Source organism: Megalobrama amblycephala, linkage group LG20 (assembly GCF_018812025.1).
Source record: "Megalobrama amblycephala isolate DHTTF-2021 linkage group LG20, ASM1881202v1, whole genome shotgun sequence".
NCBI classification, from domain to species: Eukaryota; Metazoa; Chordata; class Actinopteri; order Cypriniformes; family Xenocyprididae; genus Megalobrama; species Megalobrama amblycephala.
This window is the reverse complement of record NC_063063.1, coordinates 15389691-15411416: the sequence shown is the minus strand read 5'-3', so window position 1 is coordinate 15411416 and position 21726 is coordinate 15389691. Positions and strand designations below refer to the sequence as shown.

Below are 21726 nucleotides of genomic sequence, written 5' to 3'. Positions count from 1 at the left end.
GTCATCAAATCTTGGTAAAAATATCCTATGGCAATAACTTAAGGCCGATAGTGTTTCTATCTTCGGTTGGTTGTAGATGGTTCTTCACTCAACCACATACACAAGCATAAGTTAAAACCACATACAACGACTCACAAGACTCAACAAACAGGACAGGGAATGACCCTTATTAAAGTCAAAAGACATCAAAATTTAAAGGTGAAGTGTATAGTTTCTGCACCACTAATTTCTGCGTCACCAAATGGAATTGCAAAAAATAATGACAAATAGGTTTCATGAAACGCTTCTCCCTCTGCTATTAGTCAGCCAAACATAAAGTCCCAGCCCCAAACTCATGCCATTGGTAGAGTCGGTGTATCTCACGCTGGTTGTGATGCTCAAACAAACAGAGCAATGTTTTGAAATGTTTTAATAGCACCACAGAGCCACTTATGAATGGTAAGGTGAAATTATTTAAGCATTAAAAAAATTACACATATCACCTTTCAGTAAATATATGCAAATTGAGAACCAGCAATCTGCAAGAGCGTGTTTTTGTCATTTGTCTTGACAAATCTTTAAATATAAACAGCAAATTGAATGACAAAATTGAGATTCAAAGGAAATCACACACACACACACACATCTTGTGAAAATAAGCTAGTGCACACACACACACAAATAATTTCCTGAAGCAAAAGAAACCAAGCATAGTGCAAAATAATTCCTAAAACTGTTTTATGCTTCAAAACCATCCACACTCATCAGTTTGAATAATCAGTCACTGAACAAAATCAATAAATAACAGACATATAAATACACTAATAAATACAGAGGAAAAAAATATCAAAAAGAGATCAGTATTGATCAGCTTTCATGTCTCTTACAGTATAGAGTGAAAACTCAGCAGAATGAGTTCATTCAGATGGATCACACTCACACACACACACACACGCGCACGCACGCACACACACGCGCGCGCGCGCGCGCGCACGCACGCACGCACGCACGCACGCACGCACGCACGCACGCACGCACGCACGCACACACACACACACACACACACACACACACACACACACACACACACACACAGTTAAAAACCAGTAAAAACCATCAAGGACTTAAAAAAGAACTAATACACAGTGAACTAGGGGTTCTCTTGCAATAAACAGTCAAAGAAATTAAACAAAACATCTGCCTCGTTCTCCAATGCCTAGCCATTTGTCCAATTCAAAACAACAGGTGGATAATGACACTAACTGCTACTTTAGGTTCCGTTTCTGTGATTTCCTTTAAAAAAGACAACAGGAACTGACGTGTGACCACCTGTGGGCAGTTGAAGAGTGTTGAAGAACATCTATCCACCAATGCTAAGGAACTATTCAGGCAAAGGAGGGAGAGGACAGATGTTACTCCTGTAAAGTCACTAAAAGACAAGAGCAAATAATGTGGAATGTTCTTGTTCTTAAGATCTGGTGTCACAACAAATCCATGTGTTTAGCACTTTTTGGGTCCCCATGCAGATGCCTGTTTCGGTGCTATTCCAGATCCAAATGTAGGGAACTCTTCAGCACTGCTCATGTCTGGTGCCTGGATGTCGCAAAAATGGAAAAGGGAATAGTTATGAGGGCATTTAAGCTTTGTAATACACAGCGGTAAAGTTATTCTTTTAGAAATGACCTTGTTCCCCTGTGCATTCCAGGGGGCGTCCCGCACAACGAACCCTTTAGCCAGGGCTTTATTATCCTCGTCATTTCCTCCTGTCCCCATTGTCTTTGAAGGAGGCTTCATATAAGCTGCCATAGTCTCTGTCTCTGTGACACTCAACATCTAGGAGGAAAGATGAGTGAGTGTGAATGTAAGAGAAAGGAAAACAAAAGAGATGGAATCTATCTGTTGTCAAGAAAGAAGTAATATGTGCCAACTCACATATTCTTCTTCCAGGTTAAGCAGATGGTCAATGGCATTATCAACATTCTCTGGCAGTCCTGTGACAGTAACCTTATTTCGGGTCCTCAGAACCTGGCTGAGGAAACCGTATATCAACCTAGAACAAAGAAGATAATTATTAAGGAAGCAAATATATAGCAATTATTGAAGCAAATATATAGCAATTACTGAAGCAAATATATAGCAATTATTTGGCTGAATTATTTGTTTTCAATGTTTATTTATTTTTTTATTTAATAGTTATATATTTTAATAAAATAATTATATTTTTCTGAATTATACTTATCCTTATTAAGGTTTTATTTAATTTATTAATTATATAATAATAATAATAATAATAATAAATATTAAAAATAACAACAATAATAAGAATAACAATAATTATAATAAATATTATTACTGTTGTTGTTGTTATTACTATATATATATTATTATTATTATACTTTTTATTATTATTATGATAAATATTATGACCAAAGTGTAGGTGTTATAGTTCTGTCACTGGTAAATAAACCAGTTCTTGTTAAATATTTTTCAATTATTTAATAATAATAATAATAATAATAATAATAATAATAATAATAATAATAATAACAGCAATAGTAATAGTAGTAATAATAATAATAAATAATAATAGTAATAATAATAATGACAATAATAATATATCTAATAAATACTCATTTATTTCTTACAACTATTTTATTGTTATTATTAATTATAATTATTTTTAATATAAAAAATAAATTATTATTATTATAATCATAATTGATGATATTAAATTGTATATTTAATAATAATAATAATAATAATAATAATAATAATATTTTTAATGGTGATGGTATTATTGGTTTAATAATAACAATAATAGTTAATAATAATAATTATTATTGAGGATAATATTTTTAATAATATTGATTTATTAAAAATATTAAGTAATTTTTAATAAATTAATATATTTTTTCCCTACTACTTCTTATCATTTTAAATAATAATAATTATTATTATAATCATTGATGATATTAAATAATAATAATAATAATAATATTTTATTGGTGATGGTATTATTAGTTTAATAATAACAATAATAGTTAATAATTATTATTATTTGAGGATGCTAATATTTTTAATAATAATTGATTTATTAAAAATATTAAGTAACTTTTAATAAATAAATATTAATTAAATGTTCTTCTTCTTCTTCTTATAATTATTATTATCCTTTTTAGTATTATTATGTTAAATATTATGACTACGTACTCAAGTTTAGATGTTATATAGTTGTTACTATTGACAAATACACAAACTTCTTACTTTGAATTCCTCCATGAGTTTCCGAATGGCCTTGCCACGGGCTCCGATGATGCGTGCGTGGACCCGCCGGTCCAGCCGGATGTCCTCACTCACCATTTCTTGCAGTGCTGCCACCAGTTGCTCTATAGCTGCCCTGGCCTCATTAGCATTCCTCTCATAACCCGAGATCACGATTACATCCTAGAAGGGAGACAAAGACACGTGAAGAAAGACTGACAGGAAGAGAGACAGAAATGGAATGGCAGGTATGAAAGGTATGAGTTACACAAAAAGCTGAAGAATTCTAAAACAACAAGGTGAAGAACAAGTCTGGGTTAAAGAATGAGGAAATGCCCTCTCAAAAACTATCTGCTTTTTCCATTCTTGGCTCACACATACCTGTTGCTCATCACCTTTGTCAGGGAACTGCACATTGACATCATAGTCTTTGCGTATTTGAGAGATGACGGCTCCTTTGCGGCCAATAATTTTGGGGTGATATTTGGGCTCTACAGAGAGCGTCACCTTGTAGCTCCGTAAGGCCTACAAACAGATTTATTAAACAATAAATTAATATATACTCTATTTCATGAAGTAAGTCTCAGGTTGTATATGATGGAAATTAAGTTGTCATCATATGTCAGATGTTGTACCCGATCTTCCTGCTCCGCCTTCAGCTCCTGGACTCTCTCCAGCAGCCCCTGTTTGGCCCGTTCCACACTGTCAACCTGTCCTGTGATCTTTATGACATCTGACTGTTGTTCAGGCTGAGGAACCCAAATGTTCACCTGTACCGCACAGTACAACCAGGCACATTCACTCGTCAGTTTGACTTTCTTTCTTTCATTCAACACAAAGGAGACAGCTGTTTCTGTATGAAAAAAAGCAGCTCTGACATTATTCTAAACATCTCCTTTTGTGTTCCACAGAAGAAAATAAAGTCATACATGTTTGGAATAAAATGAGGGTGATGTAACTGATGACAGGATTATCATTTTAGGCTGAACTATCCCTTTAACAAGGTTTTGCTCACTGCATTCTGTTATGGTTGGTTGGTTTATACTGTGTTAACACCCTGTTTACAGACTTTGTAATTTCTCCACACAAATGACATTTTTGGGAAATGATTGCAATGCAGTTTGTGTGCAAGTATATAGAGATAAGAAAAAGTATGTGAACCACTTGAAGAATATGTGAAAAATTTTAACAAAATAAGAGAGATCATACAAAATGCATGTTTATTTATTCAAACGGCCCCATTCAAAAGTATGTGAACCATTGGTTCTTAATACTGTGTGTGGTTACCTGGATGATCTACGACTGTTTTTTTTGTTTTGTGATGGTTGTTCATGAGTCCCTTGTTTGTTCTGAGCAGTTAAACTGAGCTCTGTTCTTCAGAAAAATCCTCCAGGTCCTCCAAAATCCTCGTTCACTGATGCTCCAGAAGGAAACACGATGCATAAAGATTTGGGGGTGAAAACTTTTGAACAGGATGAAGATGTCCAAATTTTTCTTATTTTATTGAAACATCATTGCTTTTCATTTAGTACTGCCCTCCAGAAGCAACAGAAGATAATTGCATTTTTCCCAGAAGAAAAAATAAGTACAATTTACCTTGATATTCAAATTCAAAAGTTTTCACCCCCCAACCCTTAATGCATCGTGTTTCCTTCTGGAGCATCAGTGAACGTTTGAACCTTTTTTAATAGTTGAGTTTGAGTCCCTCAGTTGTCCTCAGTGTGATAAAATGGACCTGAAAATCATACAGTCACTGCTGGAAACGGGTTCAAATATGCAAAAAATGCTTAAAAACTGAAGAATCTGCAGGACCTGGAGGATTTTTCTGAAGAACAGAGCTCAGTTTAACTGCTCAGAACAAACAAAGGACTCAGGAACAACCATCACAAGACAAAAAAAAAAAAAGTCGTAGATCATCCAGGTAATGACACACAGTATTAAGAACCAATGGTTCACATACTTTTGAATGGGGCCATTTGAATAAATTCAGCTATTTTTTTTGTCTTGTAGACTATATGTAAACATCTTTTATGTAAAATATCTTACTCAGGACAGTACTAAACAAAAAATAACATGCATTTTGTATGATCTCTCTTATTTTGTTAAACTTTTTTACATTTTCACAGATTCTGCAAGTGGTTCACATACTGTATAGATCAAAGGTATATATATATATATATATATATATATATATATATATATATATATATATATATATATATATATATATATATATATAAAATAGAGTTTGGCCAAAATAAAACTAAACAAAAACTTATTTTGTAGATGGTTCCGGTTTTGATTTATAGCCGGTCGACCAGTGCATCTAAAAAATTATCATATTAGACTGATTTGTGAAGGATCATGTGACAATGAAGACTGGAGTAATGGCTACTGAAAATGACAGGAATAAATTACATTTTAAAATATATTAAAATATTAGTTATTTTAAACTGTAACAATATTACTGTTTTTTACAGTTTTTGATCAAATCAATGCAGGCTTGGTGGCATAAAAGACTTCTTTCAAAAACATCAAATCTCCAAACCGACCCCAAACTTTTGAACAGAAGTGTACATAAAGTACCATTTAATATGTCTCTACCTCATAGTCCTCCATCATTTTCCTTATTCCAATTCCTTTCTGTCCTATGATGTATCGATGAAGCTCATAGGAAACTTCAACATCAATTGTCACAGGAACTAAGGCCTTGAGTGTAAAAAGAAGAGGAAGGAAAAGTGATAAGTGATGTGATGTGTAACCAAGTATGGTCTCCCATACTGCACACACACAGCAGTGAGTAATAAACACACACACGGTGAACACACACCTAGAGCAGTGGGCAGCGATTTTGGCTGCGGCACCTGGGGAGTGATTGGGGGTTAAGGGCACCTCAGTTATGGGTAAATGAGAGTGGAAGAGAGCATTATTCATTCACTTTCCCCCACTTACATTTCCTGTCGGTACTGAGACTCGGGCTACAAATCCGATTTTCTAGCCATTAGGCCACAACTGCCCCAAAAGGCAGGATAGAGAGGATCAAAACTAAATCCACAAAAGGACAAAAGAGAGCTGAAATTCCAGCATTCCTTACGAGTAATGCCGTACGCGCCAACTCGCACTTTTCGGCCCGACCCGTCACAGTAATGATATCGCATTTCCGAGGGATGAGGTCAGTATCCCCATTCTCCTGAGGTGCAGGTTCCTGAGCTGCCAGCCACAAATAAAACAAAAATTACAGCTCGTAAACACTGTCGTCATCAATAAATACAATGACAAAGTATCTGAACTAATTTGAGAGAGTAAGGAAGAGACCTGCAGACTCATCTCTGTCTGGAAATTTGATCTGGACTTCATGTTCCCGTGTAATTTGTTGTATTCTGCAGCCTTTGGGTCCCATGATGGCTCTGTGGTACCGCTGAGGAATCGACACCTCCACACTCACCTGTGACTCCTGACGACACACCAGCAGGTAATCAATGTCAATGAGTGGAATGTGTTACACCGTGTCCTAACCAGACGCAGACATGCAATAAAAGGCATCTTTTCCATGTTAATCGGAGTTTTTGTCCTAACCAGCCACGACGGCGACACGCAAATATTCCATTTTAGAAACGGTTTCTATTTCTCCGCGACGTCGGGGCAGGAACAGCAACATAAAGTATGGCAATGATAATATCAGGTACTATTTATGTGCTTTATTTAATGTTAAAAGTGTCTAACGTGAGTTTGAATATCATTCTGTGTTCCCAGCTTTTTAGTAATGAAAACAACACTGGCTAATTCACCTCAGATCTTGAAAATAAATAAATGGGCACAAGAATGTTCCAACTGTCAACTCAATACACAAAAAACAAGAATATTCTATGACAAAGATTGGTTCAGTCACTCTGTTTGTACTTTAAACAATGTTTAAATTGTGTAATATTTATGAATTTTACTATGTACTTGCCCATTTCATTGTGTCTGCTGTGCTCTAGCCGAGAGAGCCCGCCCACACTCTCTTCTGATTGGCTGTGGTTTTTGATTGATTTTAGCACTTCTCATTGTCGTGTCGCATCTAGTGCGGACAGTCAAATTGCTCGTCGCTGGAATCTTATCGCATCGCGTCTGGTTAGGACACGGTGTTAGTGTTTCTTCTCTGAGATTTCATTCATAAGCAGGCTACATACACTAGCGCTCAAAAGTTCAGGGTCAGCAAGATTCTTTAATGTTAAACTTTTGAACAGTAGTGTATATATTGTTCTTGGCAATGACAAAACATGCAGAAAACAATACATACATTCATTCACGTTTCAAAAACAACACGATCTAAATTTTAACAGTCCAGAATTGGATTAGAAACTCACCAGATCTTCGAACGATCTCCTGAATACGTTTCTTAGCAGCGTCCACACACTCTCTGGGTCCTTTGAGAGTGACACTGTCACTGTGTGTGCCTGTTCGAGGGAAGCTAACGGCTACGCCGCCATACTCCTCCGCCAACTCTCTCAACACCTGTCCTCTTCGACAGACGAAGTGACGGTGATGCCGGGGCTCCACGACCATACTGTCCTCTATCACATCATCCTGAGGGGAAGGACAGATCAACTGAAGGAAGTGCATATAAAGAAACACTAAATACACAACTTTCGCTTCTGTCATACCAGATTTTTGATGAGAGTCTCCAGCTCTCTCTGGGCGAGCCATACAGCCTCCTCTTTACCCATGATGGTAATATGCTCCTGTTCTGGCTCATCTGGTGATGGAAAGATGATCCGTGCTCCGGTTCGATCCCGTACGCGTCGGATATTAGCTCCTCCTCTGCCTATAAGGAACTTGTGGTACTCTGGCTTGGCTTGAAGCTCCACTGAGAAGTTGTTGACTTGCTGGTGGGACAAAAGACAAATATCTCACATGGACTGAATGACTGGAAATATAACAGCGTTTCCTGTGTTTTTGTTTTTCTGTTCATCTCATTACTCACCTTCTCCTCCGCTAGTTGCAGCAGTTGTCTCCTGGCTCTCTCCACCTCCTCTGCAGGACCTCGGATGGTGACCTTATCCAACCCCGAGCCCTCCGCAGGGAAGTGGATATGAACACCCCCACAATCTTCCATTACAGAGCGTACCAGACTGCCCTTGGATCCAATCAGAGAGTTATGCAGCTTGGCTGGGATGGAAACCTCAGCCTCTTTCAGGTTGGCCTGGGACAATTGAAAGATTAAGTGAGAATGTGAGAGAGAAGGAAAACTAAGAGTACTGGGAATTATATCTCTAACAAATTCTCTAGCTTCGCGTTTCTCTCACCAGCTCTTTTTGAATGGCGGTGATCCGATCTCGTGCGGCTTCACAGCTGCTCTTCTTGCCTGTGATCACGATCATCTCAGAGTTGCTGTTTTCCGTTGGGAGATCAATCTTGGTGTTGGTCTCCTCACGTATCTATATAGATTTACACAGCAACATAATCTCTCTCATTACAAAAAAACATTAGTACATTTAAATATCAAGTTCACTTAAAAAAATATATATAATTATGTATTCACACTCTGAATGTTATTGATTTTCAGACAGAACTTTCACTGTGCTTTTTTAAAATATTTTTCTCACTATGAACCAGTGTTGTTATTTTTAACTAAAACTAAAATTATTAAAATAGTTTTCAGTAGCTGCAATAAAGATGAAGAAAAATATATAAATATTATATAGACTTAATATTAGACAGACTATAGACATAAAAAACTTAGAAATGTTGAAAATTACAACATTGGAAACTTTAAGTACTAAAATTAAAACTGAAAAATAAATGAAAGCTATAAGGTAATAGAAAACTAATCCAAAATGACAAAACACAACAAAATTACTAAAATAAATTAAAATGAAAAAATATAATAAAAAATATTTTAATATAAAATATGAAATATTATATTCACATTATAATAAATAATACTAAAGGAACAAATTATAAATTATTATTATTTAATATTAATTATAATATATAATATTATAATTATATATATATATATATATAATATATAATATATATATATATATAATATTATAGTTATATATATATATATATATATATTTTTTTTTTTTTTTTTTTTTTTTTTTCAGCATTTAATAAAAAGCTGTGTTTGTAATTAGTTAAAATGAATTAAAATGAAAGATTTTTTTTAACTAACACTAAAAAGATTAATAAATATTGTAACAAATGTATTGCTCATTGTTAGTTTATATTAGTTAATACATTAATTAATGTTAAATGAGACCTTATTGTAAAGTGTAACCAATAACATTGCTATGAACTGTCCACCAGAGTATGATTAAATAACAGAATATTCAATTTTGGGTGAACTATCCCTTTAAAGGTTTATTAATTTTGTTAAAACATTAAAAAGTGATCTTTACAAAACTTAATAAATGGCTTTTTCTTCACCTTTTTAATGTTGGCACCTCCTTTGCCAATGATGTTTTTGTGGAACTGCTTGTGGATGGGTACAGAAATTGAGAAGCTGCTCTCAACCTAATAACATGATGAACATATAATTAGACATGAGAAAATTCAAAGGCTTAAAGTTTCTACGTTGCTTTCTATGGGAGATAAAAAAATAAGCTCTTGGATTTCATCAAAAAGATATCTTAATTTGTGTTCTGAAGATGAACAAAAGGTCTTAAGGATGTGGATTAACTTAAGTAATTAATGACAGAAATGTAATTTTTGGGTGAACTAATCCTATAACAACTTTGACTGTAAACAATACACCTTCAAAACAGACTACAGTAGCACTTCAGGAAATAGAGAAAGAAAACTAATTTGTCATCTGTTGGCAGAGTATGATAATTCCACAGCTGCCTGAGCACGTAATAGCAGCTGTATTTGTGAACGTGTATTAGTCACTAAGCAAATGTTATTTAAGAGCAGGAAGGAAGCAAGAGGAAATTACACTTGTACCAGCTCAGCGATGAGTTTCTGCAGAAACTTTGCACATTTCTCCACTTCGTTTTTAGGCCCTCGGAGCTGCACTATGTCACTTTTTTGTTGCTGGTCTGGAAAGATGATGATGACCTGCAGAAATTAAACCAAAAGCATCTGTATGAAATCATCTAGCATTTAATGCTACAAAATGTGTTTTACAAAATGAATCTGTGAGCACCTCAGGGAACTTGTCCCGCACTTCTTTGATCTTCTCTCCTTTCTGCCCAATTATGGTGCGGTGAAACTTCTGCTCTATGATCAGGTCTTTTGTGCGTTCATTTTCCTAGAGCGTCAAAAACGCAAGAAAATTACAAACCTTAAATCATGTAGATGGGTTCATAATGTCATTTATAGAGTGCTTTTGTGCTTCCATATAGTACGTCTCACCATACGCTGGGCCATGTCCATCAGTTCCTTGCGAGCGAGCTGTACTCCCTGAGGATCGCCCTCGATACGAACCAGCCCGCAGCGCTCAGAGTCCTGAGGAATCCTCACCGATACCTTATACTGCTCCTTTATCCGATTTACTAAGGAAAAGTACCAAATAATTCAATTTTCTACTCATTCATTCATCTTCTCTGTTGACTGATCAAAACTTTACTGGAACAAATACGTTCAGAACAAGTGTGCAACACCGTCAATCATTTTTCCCAGGTTCTGTGGTCATGAAGACCACAATTGAAGAAAATTGAAGAAAAAATTATATTTCAATCATGAAAACTCTCGGAAGAGTTTTTGCATGTTAATGGGCATGTTAATAGGCAGTTGTGGCCTAATGGTTAGAGATAGACACACACACACTACTGTGAGCATGTAAGATATGCTGCTGCTGTATAAATATTGCAAATTGCATGTAAAGGACCTATCAGTCTGCACCTTCTAGAGTTTCATGACTGAATTAGATATTTGTATAGTGAGGGAGAAGTCCCTTTGCAACTGTTTATTTTGACATTGTGTGCTGTTTGTAATCAAATAATGTGTAAAACCCACAATTTGACTATTCAAATTGTACTTTTTATAGCTGTGCCTTGAGCTCTATTTTTATTTTTATCTTAAACATGACAGCAGTTTCAGATTAAACATTTCAAAAAGGTCTAAACTTACTGTTGGCTCCGTTTTTGCCAATGAGATGTCTATGGAAACGTTGGTCAATGTTAATCTCTGCATAGTCCATTCTCGCCATCTGAATGATGGAAAATAAAATAGTTGAGGACTATACTTAAACAGTATGATTATATTCCACAAATCCGGTGAAGGAGAAGAAAAGCTGAAGAAGAAACCATAATAGCATATGTGACATGATTTGGCAACCAAAATTCCCCTGATATTTTTAAATTTTAACATTTCTATCAACAAAAAAAACTGATAATAAGGTAATCAAGTGTTCACTGACCAGGTCTTTGATGATCTCCTGTATCTGAGCCTGGGCTTGTTCTACCTCCTCCGTCGGTCCCTCCAGACTTATACGTTCCTCTCCATCAGTAAACTCTATATGAACCTAGTGATGACAAAGAGTCGCACAATCACAATATAGGGCCTATTGTTTATAATTATGCTTAAGGGTTTTAATATTAATGCTTTTTATGTAATAGAATATATTATTATTCATTATTCAAGGATTTAGACATTAAAGAATACAGTTCTTCAGGAATCAGTCCTAAAAACTCAGAAACAAATGAACATTTTTGGACTTCCGGTCTCAAAGTCTACGTTTCTTTTTTTCTTTTGCTTAATTGCCTGAAAAAAGGTCTGTTGTTAGCACAAGCTCAAGATATTTTCACATTTTATTAGATTAAATAAAATACATCAGTAATACCCACATGTTATTTTTTAAGCTTTAATGTGTCTTAAAAAAGGCAGTTGCTAACAAGTAGGACTACAGAGGTCGTCAGTGACATTAAATGTCATCACGGCGAATTAATCTAGTCACTTGTCCGCTTTTGCAGTCTCGTTGTGTTTATACTTGTGCTCTTGCAAACTATTTTAAATCAAATCGCTTTTTAATACCTTAGGCAGCTGCTGTGTAATGCGACCGATGTTCTGTCCTTTCTTGCCAATGATGAATCGATGGAGCCAGGCTGGAGCAATCACCTCCACCACTATCACACTTTTAGCCTGCAGAACACACAAGTGCCATGTGAAAAGCTGACTCTGGCATGCATTCTATGAAAAATAAGGCCAAAAAATTGTGGGTCTACACAAATCTTTAATACATCTGACCTTGGCGTACACCTGCGTTAGAGCCGGACCCAGCTTATCTGGTTCCCCTCTGAGGATGATGGTCTCCGATGCGGAGTCCAGAGGAGGCATCTCCACAGACACCCCAGTGTTCTCCAGGATCTCCTGCAGGGTGTTGCCTTTCGGGCCTACTATGTACTTATGTTGTGACTTCTTCACCTCCACGGAGATTGTGGTCGTTTTTCGTTTCTGCTTGTAAATATCAAGAAGGTGGTCAGGAAATGTCACCAGATGCATATTTGCAAAAATATGTAAAATAATGTAATCAAAATACAATATAATTTAAAAGTTTTTTTTTTTTAAATAAATCTCACCAAGACTGCACTTATTTGATCAAAAATTGAGTAAAAACAGTAAAATTGTGAAATATTATTACAATTTAAAATAACTCTTTAAAATGTTATTTATTTCTGTGATGGCAAAGCTGAATTTTTAGCATCATTACTCACATGATCCTTTAAAAATCATTCTTATATGCTGATTTGGTGCTCAAGAAACATTTCATATTAATAAAATAAATAAAACGTTGAATAAAGTTGTGGTGCTTAATAGTTTGGTGAACACAGTGCAACATTTTTTTCTTGATGAATAGAAAGTAAAAAAAAAAAAAAAAAAACAGCATTTACAACTGCTGACCCCAAGCTTTCGAACGGTAGTATAATTAAATCACCTTCTCTTCATAAATGGCCCGGATGCGGGCAATCGCCATGGCAACTGCTTCCTTCTCGCCGGTAATGACAATCTCATCTTTGGGTACGCTGGGTGGCGGGATGCTAATACGAGCTCCAGTCTCTTGACTCAGCTCTTGAACGAGTCGATTATATGCACCCGCGATGAATGGATGAAAAGCTTTCTCAAAAGACAAGCGTTCCACGGCACGCTTATCCTAAAGTAGACAGTGAGGACATAATGAGGCTGATGGAAGAAAATATAAAAGCTTATCTTATCTCATCTACTGGTTACCTGCTCTGCAGAGATGAGCTGGATTTCATGGCGAGCTTTCTCAATGCCTTCCTTGGTGCCGGTGATGCGGATGTTGCCGTTGGGATCATCAGAGCGGGGGATGGCGATCTTGGTGGCCGTTTTCAGCTCCAGCTCCTGCAACTTCTCCCCATTCTTCCCGATTACAAACCGATGATGTTCTTTCGGAATAAGCACAGTCGCTGAGGCCTGAGAAGTTTAGTATAAAAGGGTTAGTTCACCCAAAAAATGAAAATTCTGTCATCAATTACTCACTCTCATGTCATTCCAAACCTGTAAGATTTTCATTAATCTTCAAAAAAAGTCTATTCACCCAAAAAATGTGAGAGTTCAAAACATTCATTAATAGATCGTAAAATAAATCCACATGGATCAAAACTATCTCGTGAAAATACCACTTTTACAAAACAGCAAAATAGATTTAATAGACCTTATGTATCCCCGCCCCTTTTCAGCTCTGTGCTCGTTGTCTTCCGGTTTGTATTTCTACAGTATAAAGGTAAGATCTTACAGATTTATGAATGAACCATTTGCTTTAAAATCTTCCTGGTCCCATGATATTTATTATGTCATCTGCTTCAAACATTACAATGCTCATGATAACTTTCGCTAACTCTACAATAAGTAAATCCACTTCATCTAATTACTCTTCAACAGTGATGCCATAGAAAGCTGAAGCTAGCGCAAAAAACAGAAGTTCAAACACAAAATTCTAAAGATGGCTGCGCATAAGGGTGCTCCGATCAGGATTTTTGGGGCCGATCACCGATTACAGGAAACCGTATTGGCCGATACGATCGCTGATACTGATCACCGAAATAAATAATACTATTCTTAAAGGGTTAGTTCACCCAAAAATGAAAATTATGTCATTAATGACTCATGTTGATCCAAACCCATAAGACCTCCGTTCATCTTCGGAACATAGTTTAAGATATTTTAGATTTAGTCCGAGAGCTTTCTGTCCCTCCATTGAAAATGTATGTACGGTATACTGTCCATGTCCAGAAAGGTAATAAAAACATCATCAAAGTAGTCCATGTGACATCAGTGGGTTAGTTCGAATTTTTTGAAGCATCTAAAATACATTTTGGTCCAAAAATAACAAAAACTGCGACTTTATTCAGCATTGTATTCTATTCCGGAATCCTTTCCATTGAATTGATTCCATTGAATTGATTCCATTGAATCCTTTCATCTGTCGGCATTGGTAATGCACTTTTACGTCGTTGTTTTTGGCGATTAGGACATCCGCGACATGCACACTTAAGCACCATTTAAAAAAATATAGCAATACCAAAATACAAACAATGTAGAATAGCTTGAATACAGCGTGCGTCTCCCTCAGACTGTAAACGAAGCTCGGGCGCACCGGACAACATATCAGCAGCGTCACTGCGGAGTCGTGAACCCGGATTGACAACAGACCCGGAAGAGAAGACAATGCTGAATAAAGTCGTAGTTTTTGTTATTTTTGGAACAAAATGTATTTTCGATGCTTCAAAAACTTCTAATTAACCCACTGATGTCACATGGACTATTTTGATGATGTTTTTATTACCTTTCTGGACATGGACAGTCTACCGTACATACATTTTCAATGGAGGGACAGAAAGCTCTCGGACTAAATCTAAAATATCTTAAACTGTGTTCTGAAGATGAACGGAGGTCTTACGGGTTTGGAACGACATGAGGGTGAGTCATTAATGACATAATTTTCATTTTTGGGTGAACTAACCCTTTAATAACAATGTATTTTAAGTATAAAAAAAATAAAGAGACAAGAAAGTATCATGAACAGGCAAGCAACATGTGCAACATATTCCATTCCCTCTCTTAGAGGTGATTAGATATAGCATTTCTGTGAAATAAATAAAAATAAAAAAGCAGAAATCTTTATCATCAGAAAGTAATCAAATGTAAAACAATACTGCATAGTTTTCACTGTATAAATTAAATATAGATTAATTCTACTAAATCTACTGAAGAGTGATTTTATTTTTGTCTTTTTTTTTTTTTTCGCACAAAAATTATTCTCATTGCATCATGAAGGTTTAACCACTGTAGTGATGTTGACTATTTTAACAATGTTTTTAAGTACCTTTCTGGACTTTGAAAATGGTGGTTAAATTGCTGTCTATTGAGGAGACAGATACCTCTCGGATTTCATCAAAAATATCTTAATTTGTGTTCCGAAGATGAACGAAGGTCTTACGGTTGTGACAGAATTTTCATTTTTGGGTGAACTAACCCTTTAAGTTTGGGCATTTACGGAAGAATGAAAGCCAAGCACACGGCTGTAATGGAAAGTAATGCACTAAAATATCACAGCTCAAGTTTCTTGCTGTCATTGCTGGAGGGCTGCTGTCATTGCAATGTCTCTGCTCTCTGCAAAGACGTTGCAAATTTATTGTCCTTTTCAGACACCTGGTAGAACTGCCAAACCGGTTAATGTAGTGAAGCAATTTTAGTTGCACTTAGAAAAATGCTTAGTTTTCTGGCGCATAAGGTCTATAAGAAGAACAAGAATCAAACAAGCACCTGCGTCTGCAGTCGGGCCACAATCTCCTTCCTCGCTTTCATGACTGAGTCCAATTTTCCAGTCACCATGATGGAGAGGCCTTGGTCCTTGGCAAGCGAGAGTTCGATATGTGCTCCGGTCTTTTGCATTATATCCAGGCACACTTTCGCCTCCTCACCCTCACCAAACTGACTGTTGTCTTTATACCGCCGCTCCTCCAGAGGGACATGGAACACCTGAAGGTGCAAGGAGTGTGAAAGAAGAAAAAGTGTTATTGAGAGCCTGCCACACTACCACACACAAGACCTTGTGGCTTGACAAGAAGAATATTTTTCCAGATCTCTAGAAGCTTCCTCACATTGTAAAAATATGTGGAATAATTATAGTTACCTGAGTGATGACAGAGGCTTTGATGGGTCGGATTTTGCTCCAGGCACCTGCCGGCTCACCCGTCTTCTCACCTGGACTGCCCTTGTCGGGCAAAGGTGGAAAGGCCTCCAGATAGGTGGGTATATATGCTTCATCCTCTGGCACACTACCTAATAACAGACAATAAGAAAAGACGGTAACACTTTATTTTTACAGTGTCCTTGTTACATATGTATTTACTGTAGTAATAACAGTAAATTAGGCATGATTACACATAACTAACCCTAAACCAACCCTACAGTACCTGTCAAATGTTTGGAAACATTTCAATTTCTTAATGTTTTTGAAAGAAGTCTCTTATGCTCACCAATGCTGCATTTATTTAATCAAAAATACAGTAAAAACAGTAATACTGTAAAATATTATTACAATATAAAATAATTGTTTTCTATTTTCAATATATTTAATAATGTCATTTATTCCTATGATGACAAAGGTTAATTTTCACATCATTACTTCAGTCTTCAGTGTCACATGATGCTTCAAATATGCTGAATTGCAGCTCACAAAACATTTAAAGGTGCTAAAGAGGATTTTTTCGTTGACTGAGAAACCAAAGACTGTTACTGAGTTTTTGAAATGAGCGCATGCGTAAGAACAACCCCCCTCCTTCGAAGGAATGCCTCCCAAAACTCGTAAACACGAGTATTGGAACACGAGTGTTTACCACCGGCATTCGCTGTGTCGTGTTAGTGGATTCATTATGTCGGACTCACCGCAGGTAACTCATAATCTGCAGTTGTTACTCCTGTCTCCGGACAAAAACATTGCATGCGGCGCCTGTGGAGTGTGGAAAGTTACTGGAGCGCACAGCCGCGCACGTCTCTCACAAGGAACGTCATGGCAGTGATTGACAAGCCAGAGGGCCAATCATTTACGCGATCATCGCGTAAACGATTGGCTGATGTTTTTAAGGCCCTACCTCGTGCACAGATGATGTATATTAATATTATTCCTTTCAGTGCACCTAATAAATAGTCTTTTATCAGTTAGTAAAGACAGTTTCAAGTAATATTGCAAAAATGTATAAAACAAAACATCCTCTTTAGCACCTTTAAGATTAAATAAAAATAGAGAAATTAATACTTTTATTCACCAAGGATGCATTAAATTGATCAAAAGTAACAGTGAAGACATTTATAATGTTACAAAAAAAATCTATTTAATAAATGCATTAAGAAAATTTAATAAATATATTTAATAAATGCAAATTAATGCTTTCTATTCATAAAAATCTTAAAATAATAATAATAAAAAAAAAATCACACTTTTCCACAAAAATATTAAGCAGCGCTCTGTTTGAGTACAATGACAATAATAAATGTTTCTTGAGCAGCAGCACAGCATTTTAGAATGATTTCTGAAGGATCATGTGACACTGAAGACTGTAATGATGATAAAAAAAATTAAGCTTGGCCATTACAGGAACAAATTACATTTTAAAATATATTCAAATAGAAAACAGTTATTTTAATTTGTAATAAAATTTTGCAATATTACGTTTTTTACAGTATTTTTGATTAAATAAATGCAGCCATTGTGAGCATAAGAGACTTCTTTCAGGTACTGTATTCCTAACCCTAACTCTGTAATAAGTAAATGTTGTTAATTAATATTACTCAGTACTTAAATATACAATTACAGTGTAACAAGGACACCTTGAAATAAAGCATAACAAAAAAGAAAATGTAAAATGCATACAACAATTTTTTAATCACATTATTTTGATGATAACGGTATGACACTACATAAAGATAATCGATAATTTTTTGTTGATTATTAATGGTTTTATTGATTAGTTGTTGCAGCCCTCTTTATATTTCCTGCCATTCCACATGAGATAAATTGTAGTATAAAAAATTTGAAGAAAATTTCACCCCTAATTTTGCTACAGTCGTCATACCAGTGATCTCAAAGTCCTTCAAGCCACTGCGGTGCTCCGCAAAACTCTCCTGAGTCAACACTGCCACAGAGCTCATGTTTCAAGACCTGATCCGCTATCCTGCAGAGACCAGGAGGAAGAGGAGGGACATGTAGAAAGAAATACAGAAAAACAAAAATATAACAGCAGAGAACATCTAGTCCAAACACACAGCCTTAAACAAAACTGACTAAAAGAACATAGCAGTAACGGACTACTTTTATTTGAGTGATAAAGTGCATCCTGCTGAGCTCTGTATTCTCTGCGGTTTCAGCAGCCCAGCAGGGCCTCGAAACACACCGGCATCTCCCTGAGCCCAACAGCATCTCTCCCCACCTGAGCTCTCCAATTAAAGATGCTGCAGCTGTGAAATCTGACAAAAAGCCTTGTGTAACTTTGACTAACATAATGATTATTGATCGTTGTATAACAGGAGTTTTCAATCTTTAAAATGGCCACAGACACCCTAATAGGATCAGCCTTGTGTGAGGAATCGCCAATCCTAAAATTTAAAAGGCATAGAAAAGTGGGGTTTTGGACAATATTGGCATGAATCCTTTTTAATTTGTAATAATTTTGCACTGATACAAACTACAAAAACATATTTTATTACATAAACATTTATACATAGAAAAAACAAATTTTCGATCATCAAAATATCCACCATTAGCAGCTATCTGACCTAAACTGGGTTCTAATTGGTTCATTGTATTCTAAACTTAATTGCTGACCCAAAAATCTTTTACAAACCTGGGCCAAGTTTAAACCAGTAACCAGGCATCACAGCTGGCAAAGGGGCATGTCTGTCTTTGACATGTATATGAAAATGAAAATTATTATTGCTGGTCCTCAATGATAATGTCAAGTTACTTTAATGTATTTGCACCAAAAAATGATAAGGATTTATGCTGATATCGTATAAAACCACACTTTGCCAGGGGTGTTTCCAAACTTTTGGAGGGCAGTGTATATATTTTAATATTTGGTTATTTATTTACTAATTTATTTACATATTATATTCCATTTTTTCTAATTATTCTATTTTTTATTCTAATATTCTAATTTAATCATTGGTTTATCAAATTTTATTTATTTTAATATTTTTTAAAATTTATTTACTTATACATTTTTCTCTAAACTTTTCCATGGACCCCCTAGCAATCCTTTGCGGTCCCCAGAGCCCAGTTTGAAAGCCCAGTTTTGATAAAAATTATATGATATTTTGCATTTAAAGTCACATTTTCAGTAAACAGTTCTCAGAAAATTGCATTGCAGCTTATAAACTGCACACATACATTAAAAAACAAGTATGTACAAGTTGTATTAAATTCTGTAAGTGTGTGCAACATTTTTGGTATCTTTTTTTCTTTCATATACACCACAATAACGCAAAAGACAGAATATTTTCACCCACCTGCAAAGGGTCGAAAACCAGAAAGTCCGTCCAGGTGTATGCTACTGAGAACTCTTCAGTGTCGGTCTGTTCGTTCAGCCCTGTGTGGGTGAGGTTAACAAAGAGAGATTGTAACCAGCCTTGTGTTTACATACATAGCATAAAAAACAGCATCTCATGGCAAGGCCCTCTGAGGTTGACCAGGGAGGGGGGCCGAGTCACAGTGGTCTGTCCTGTGGGAGGCAATAGCAAGATGTGGTGCTAAGGATAGTCTTCACTTCACTCTCAGGTGACTAGGTGTCTAATTGGTGTGTAGGTGTTTGTGCTAACTGTAGTGATGGCAAAAATACAGACACACACATTATATTTACACATGGGATTGACACATTTTATACATACCCATCTAACACTCAGTGAGAGGCAAATTACCCATGAAGTAGAATATAATAGAGATATGGGCTATTAAGCAGACATCTGCCATTCGATATGGTCTAATACTGTGAAGATCTATTTGCAGAGTGTAATTTTGTCTACTCTTGCAATGATAATAAATGTGAGTAGAGGAAAAAAACCCTTATATACAAAGGTTTTCACATGTGATCATCTTTTAGCTGTGCAAGCCACTTGCAAATGTATTTACATAACCTCCATGCTCAATATTACAACAAACAACAACATATGCAATTATAGTACTCTCCTCCTGTCTATTAACATACTATATAAAATGCGTATAGCATGATCCATTTCATCTGCAAGCTCGGTGCAGAGCAGCAGATCTGTGTAAACAAATACAGGAGCAGGCTAACAATTCTCCCTGACATGTAACAGAGCAATTGCCAGTAAAAACAGCTGTTAAAACCTCGAATATCAAAGTGTGGGAGAGATGCATTCTGTATCGTGGTGGTAAATATTCTAGCTTGCAGAATATATATTCAGAATATCTGAGTTTAGCTGGCCAGCTAATCTGCTACATGTAACAGCTCGTTAGCTACAGAGATACTGTCTATCTCTCTTTTAAATACTATAATCTGATTGCAGAAAACGCGGATATGTTCATTCAGTCAACAAAACGATGCGATAAGTAGCACTTCTACGGAAACAAAAACAACTGATCACCTTAACAGACGGAAAAGCCTAGCCGCTGGTTTGCTGACAGTAAACACTGCTGCTGAGAATCGACTCTCCAACTGAATCGAATCTTTGATTCATGAAGGGTCATTTTTAAGATTTAAATATTTTTTGTATATTTTTTTATGTTTATTTGTTTGTTAATTGTTTATATGTGGTAATAAATGTTAAATCATACAACCAGATAATTGTTTTATTAAAACATTCTTGAAATGTAAAATATTGGTGTACAATAATTTTTTTGTGCTTTCACGAACCCTATTTTCTGGTTTATCGTTTCAGAATTAAAGAAATGGTCCTTTCAGTGGTGTATATTTGGACACAAATTATATATGTCCTTATTTTATTTATTTTTTTTACATATTTTCCGTAAGAAAAAATACCTGTCTTTCCCTTCATTCCTCTAGTTCAGAAAAACAAATAAGTCAAATTTGTGATTAGTTTGTGGAACAAAACAATTTAAATTTTTGGTATAAATCATTGTGAATTTGAAGGGTTTGTTAAAAAAAAAAAAAAAAAAAAAAAAAAACTTTCAGGATTTGCAAACGCACCCCACCTGTTTTTCAAAATAAAAGACTGTCAGAGAAGGTTCGTTGGTGTTCAACACCCGGTTTACACTTCTACACGTCCTATTGAATTATTTCGTAGCGTAATTAGAACTATAAACTAATCTCAAAGCCTGTCGAAAAAAACATCTTTTAAAAAATAAAATAAAAATAGTCTCTTTATGAACAATATGTTATGTCCTCACAGCTAGTACACACTAAGCTACTAATACACAGCTTAGTGTATACAGCTAGTATGTAAGTTATTTTGTTGTATTTATTATATGTATTTTGTATGTTTATTAAACCGTTTTGCTTTTGGGGAAACGGCCATTTCCTAACTGGTAGATGATTTCAGGTTTGCTTGATCCCC

At 35.6% G+C, this 21726-nt stretch overlaps 1 protein-coding gene across 1 annotated transcript; it reads right to left on the bottom strand.

Moving 5' to 3' along the window:
• Positions 1-700: 700 nt before the first annotated feature.
• Positions 701-20876, bottom strand: hdlbpb (high density lipoprotein binding protein b). Its single transcript, XM_048170521.1, is given in 30 exon segments — positions 701-1572; positions 1663-1812; positions 1912-1989; positions 1991-2029; positions 3244-3423; positions 3622-3765; positions 3876-4010; positions 5845-5949; positions 6335-6450; positions 6556-6694; positions 7590-7598; positions 7600-7809; positions 7887-8108; positions 8207-8425; positions 8529-8660; positions 9658-9744; positions 10174-10287; positions 10376-10480; positions 10585-10724; positions 11302-11380; positions 11591-11695; positions 12205-12312; positions 12418-12624; positions 13106-13321; positions 13399-13605; positions 15958-16173; positions 16328-16476; positions 18270-18368; positions 19702-19781; positions 20797-20876. Coding segments are annotated over 28 exon segments (3780 nt in total). The 5' UTR covers positions 18346-18368; positions 19702-19781; positions 20797-20876; the 3' UTR covers positions 701-1479.
• Between the last annotated feature and the right edge of the window lie 850 nt (positions 20877-21726).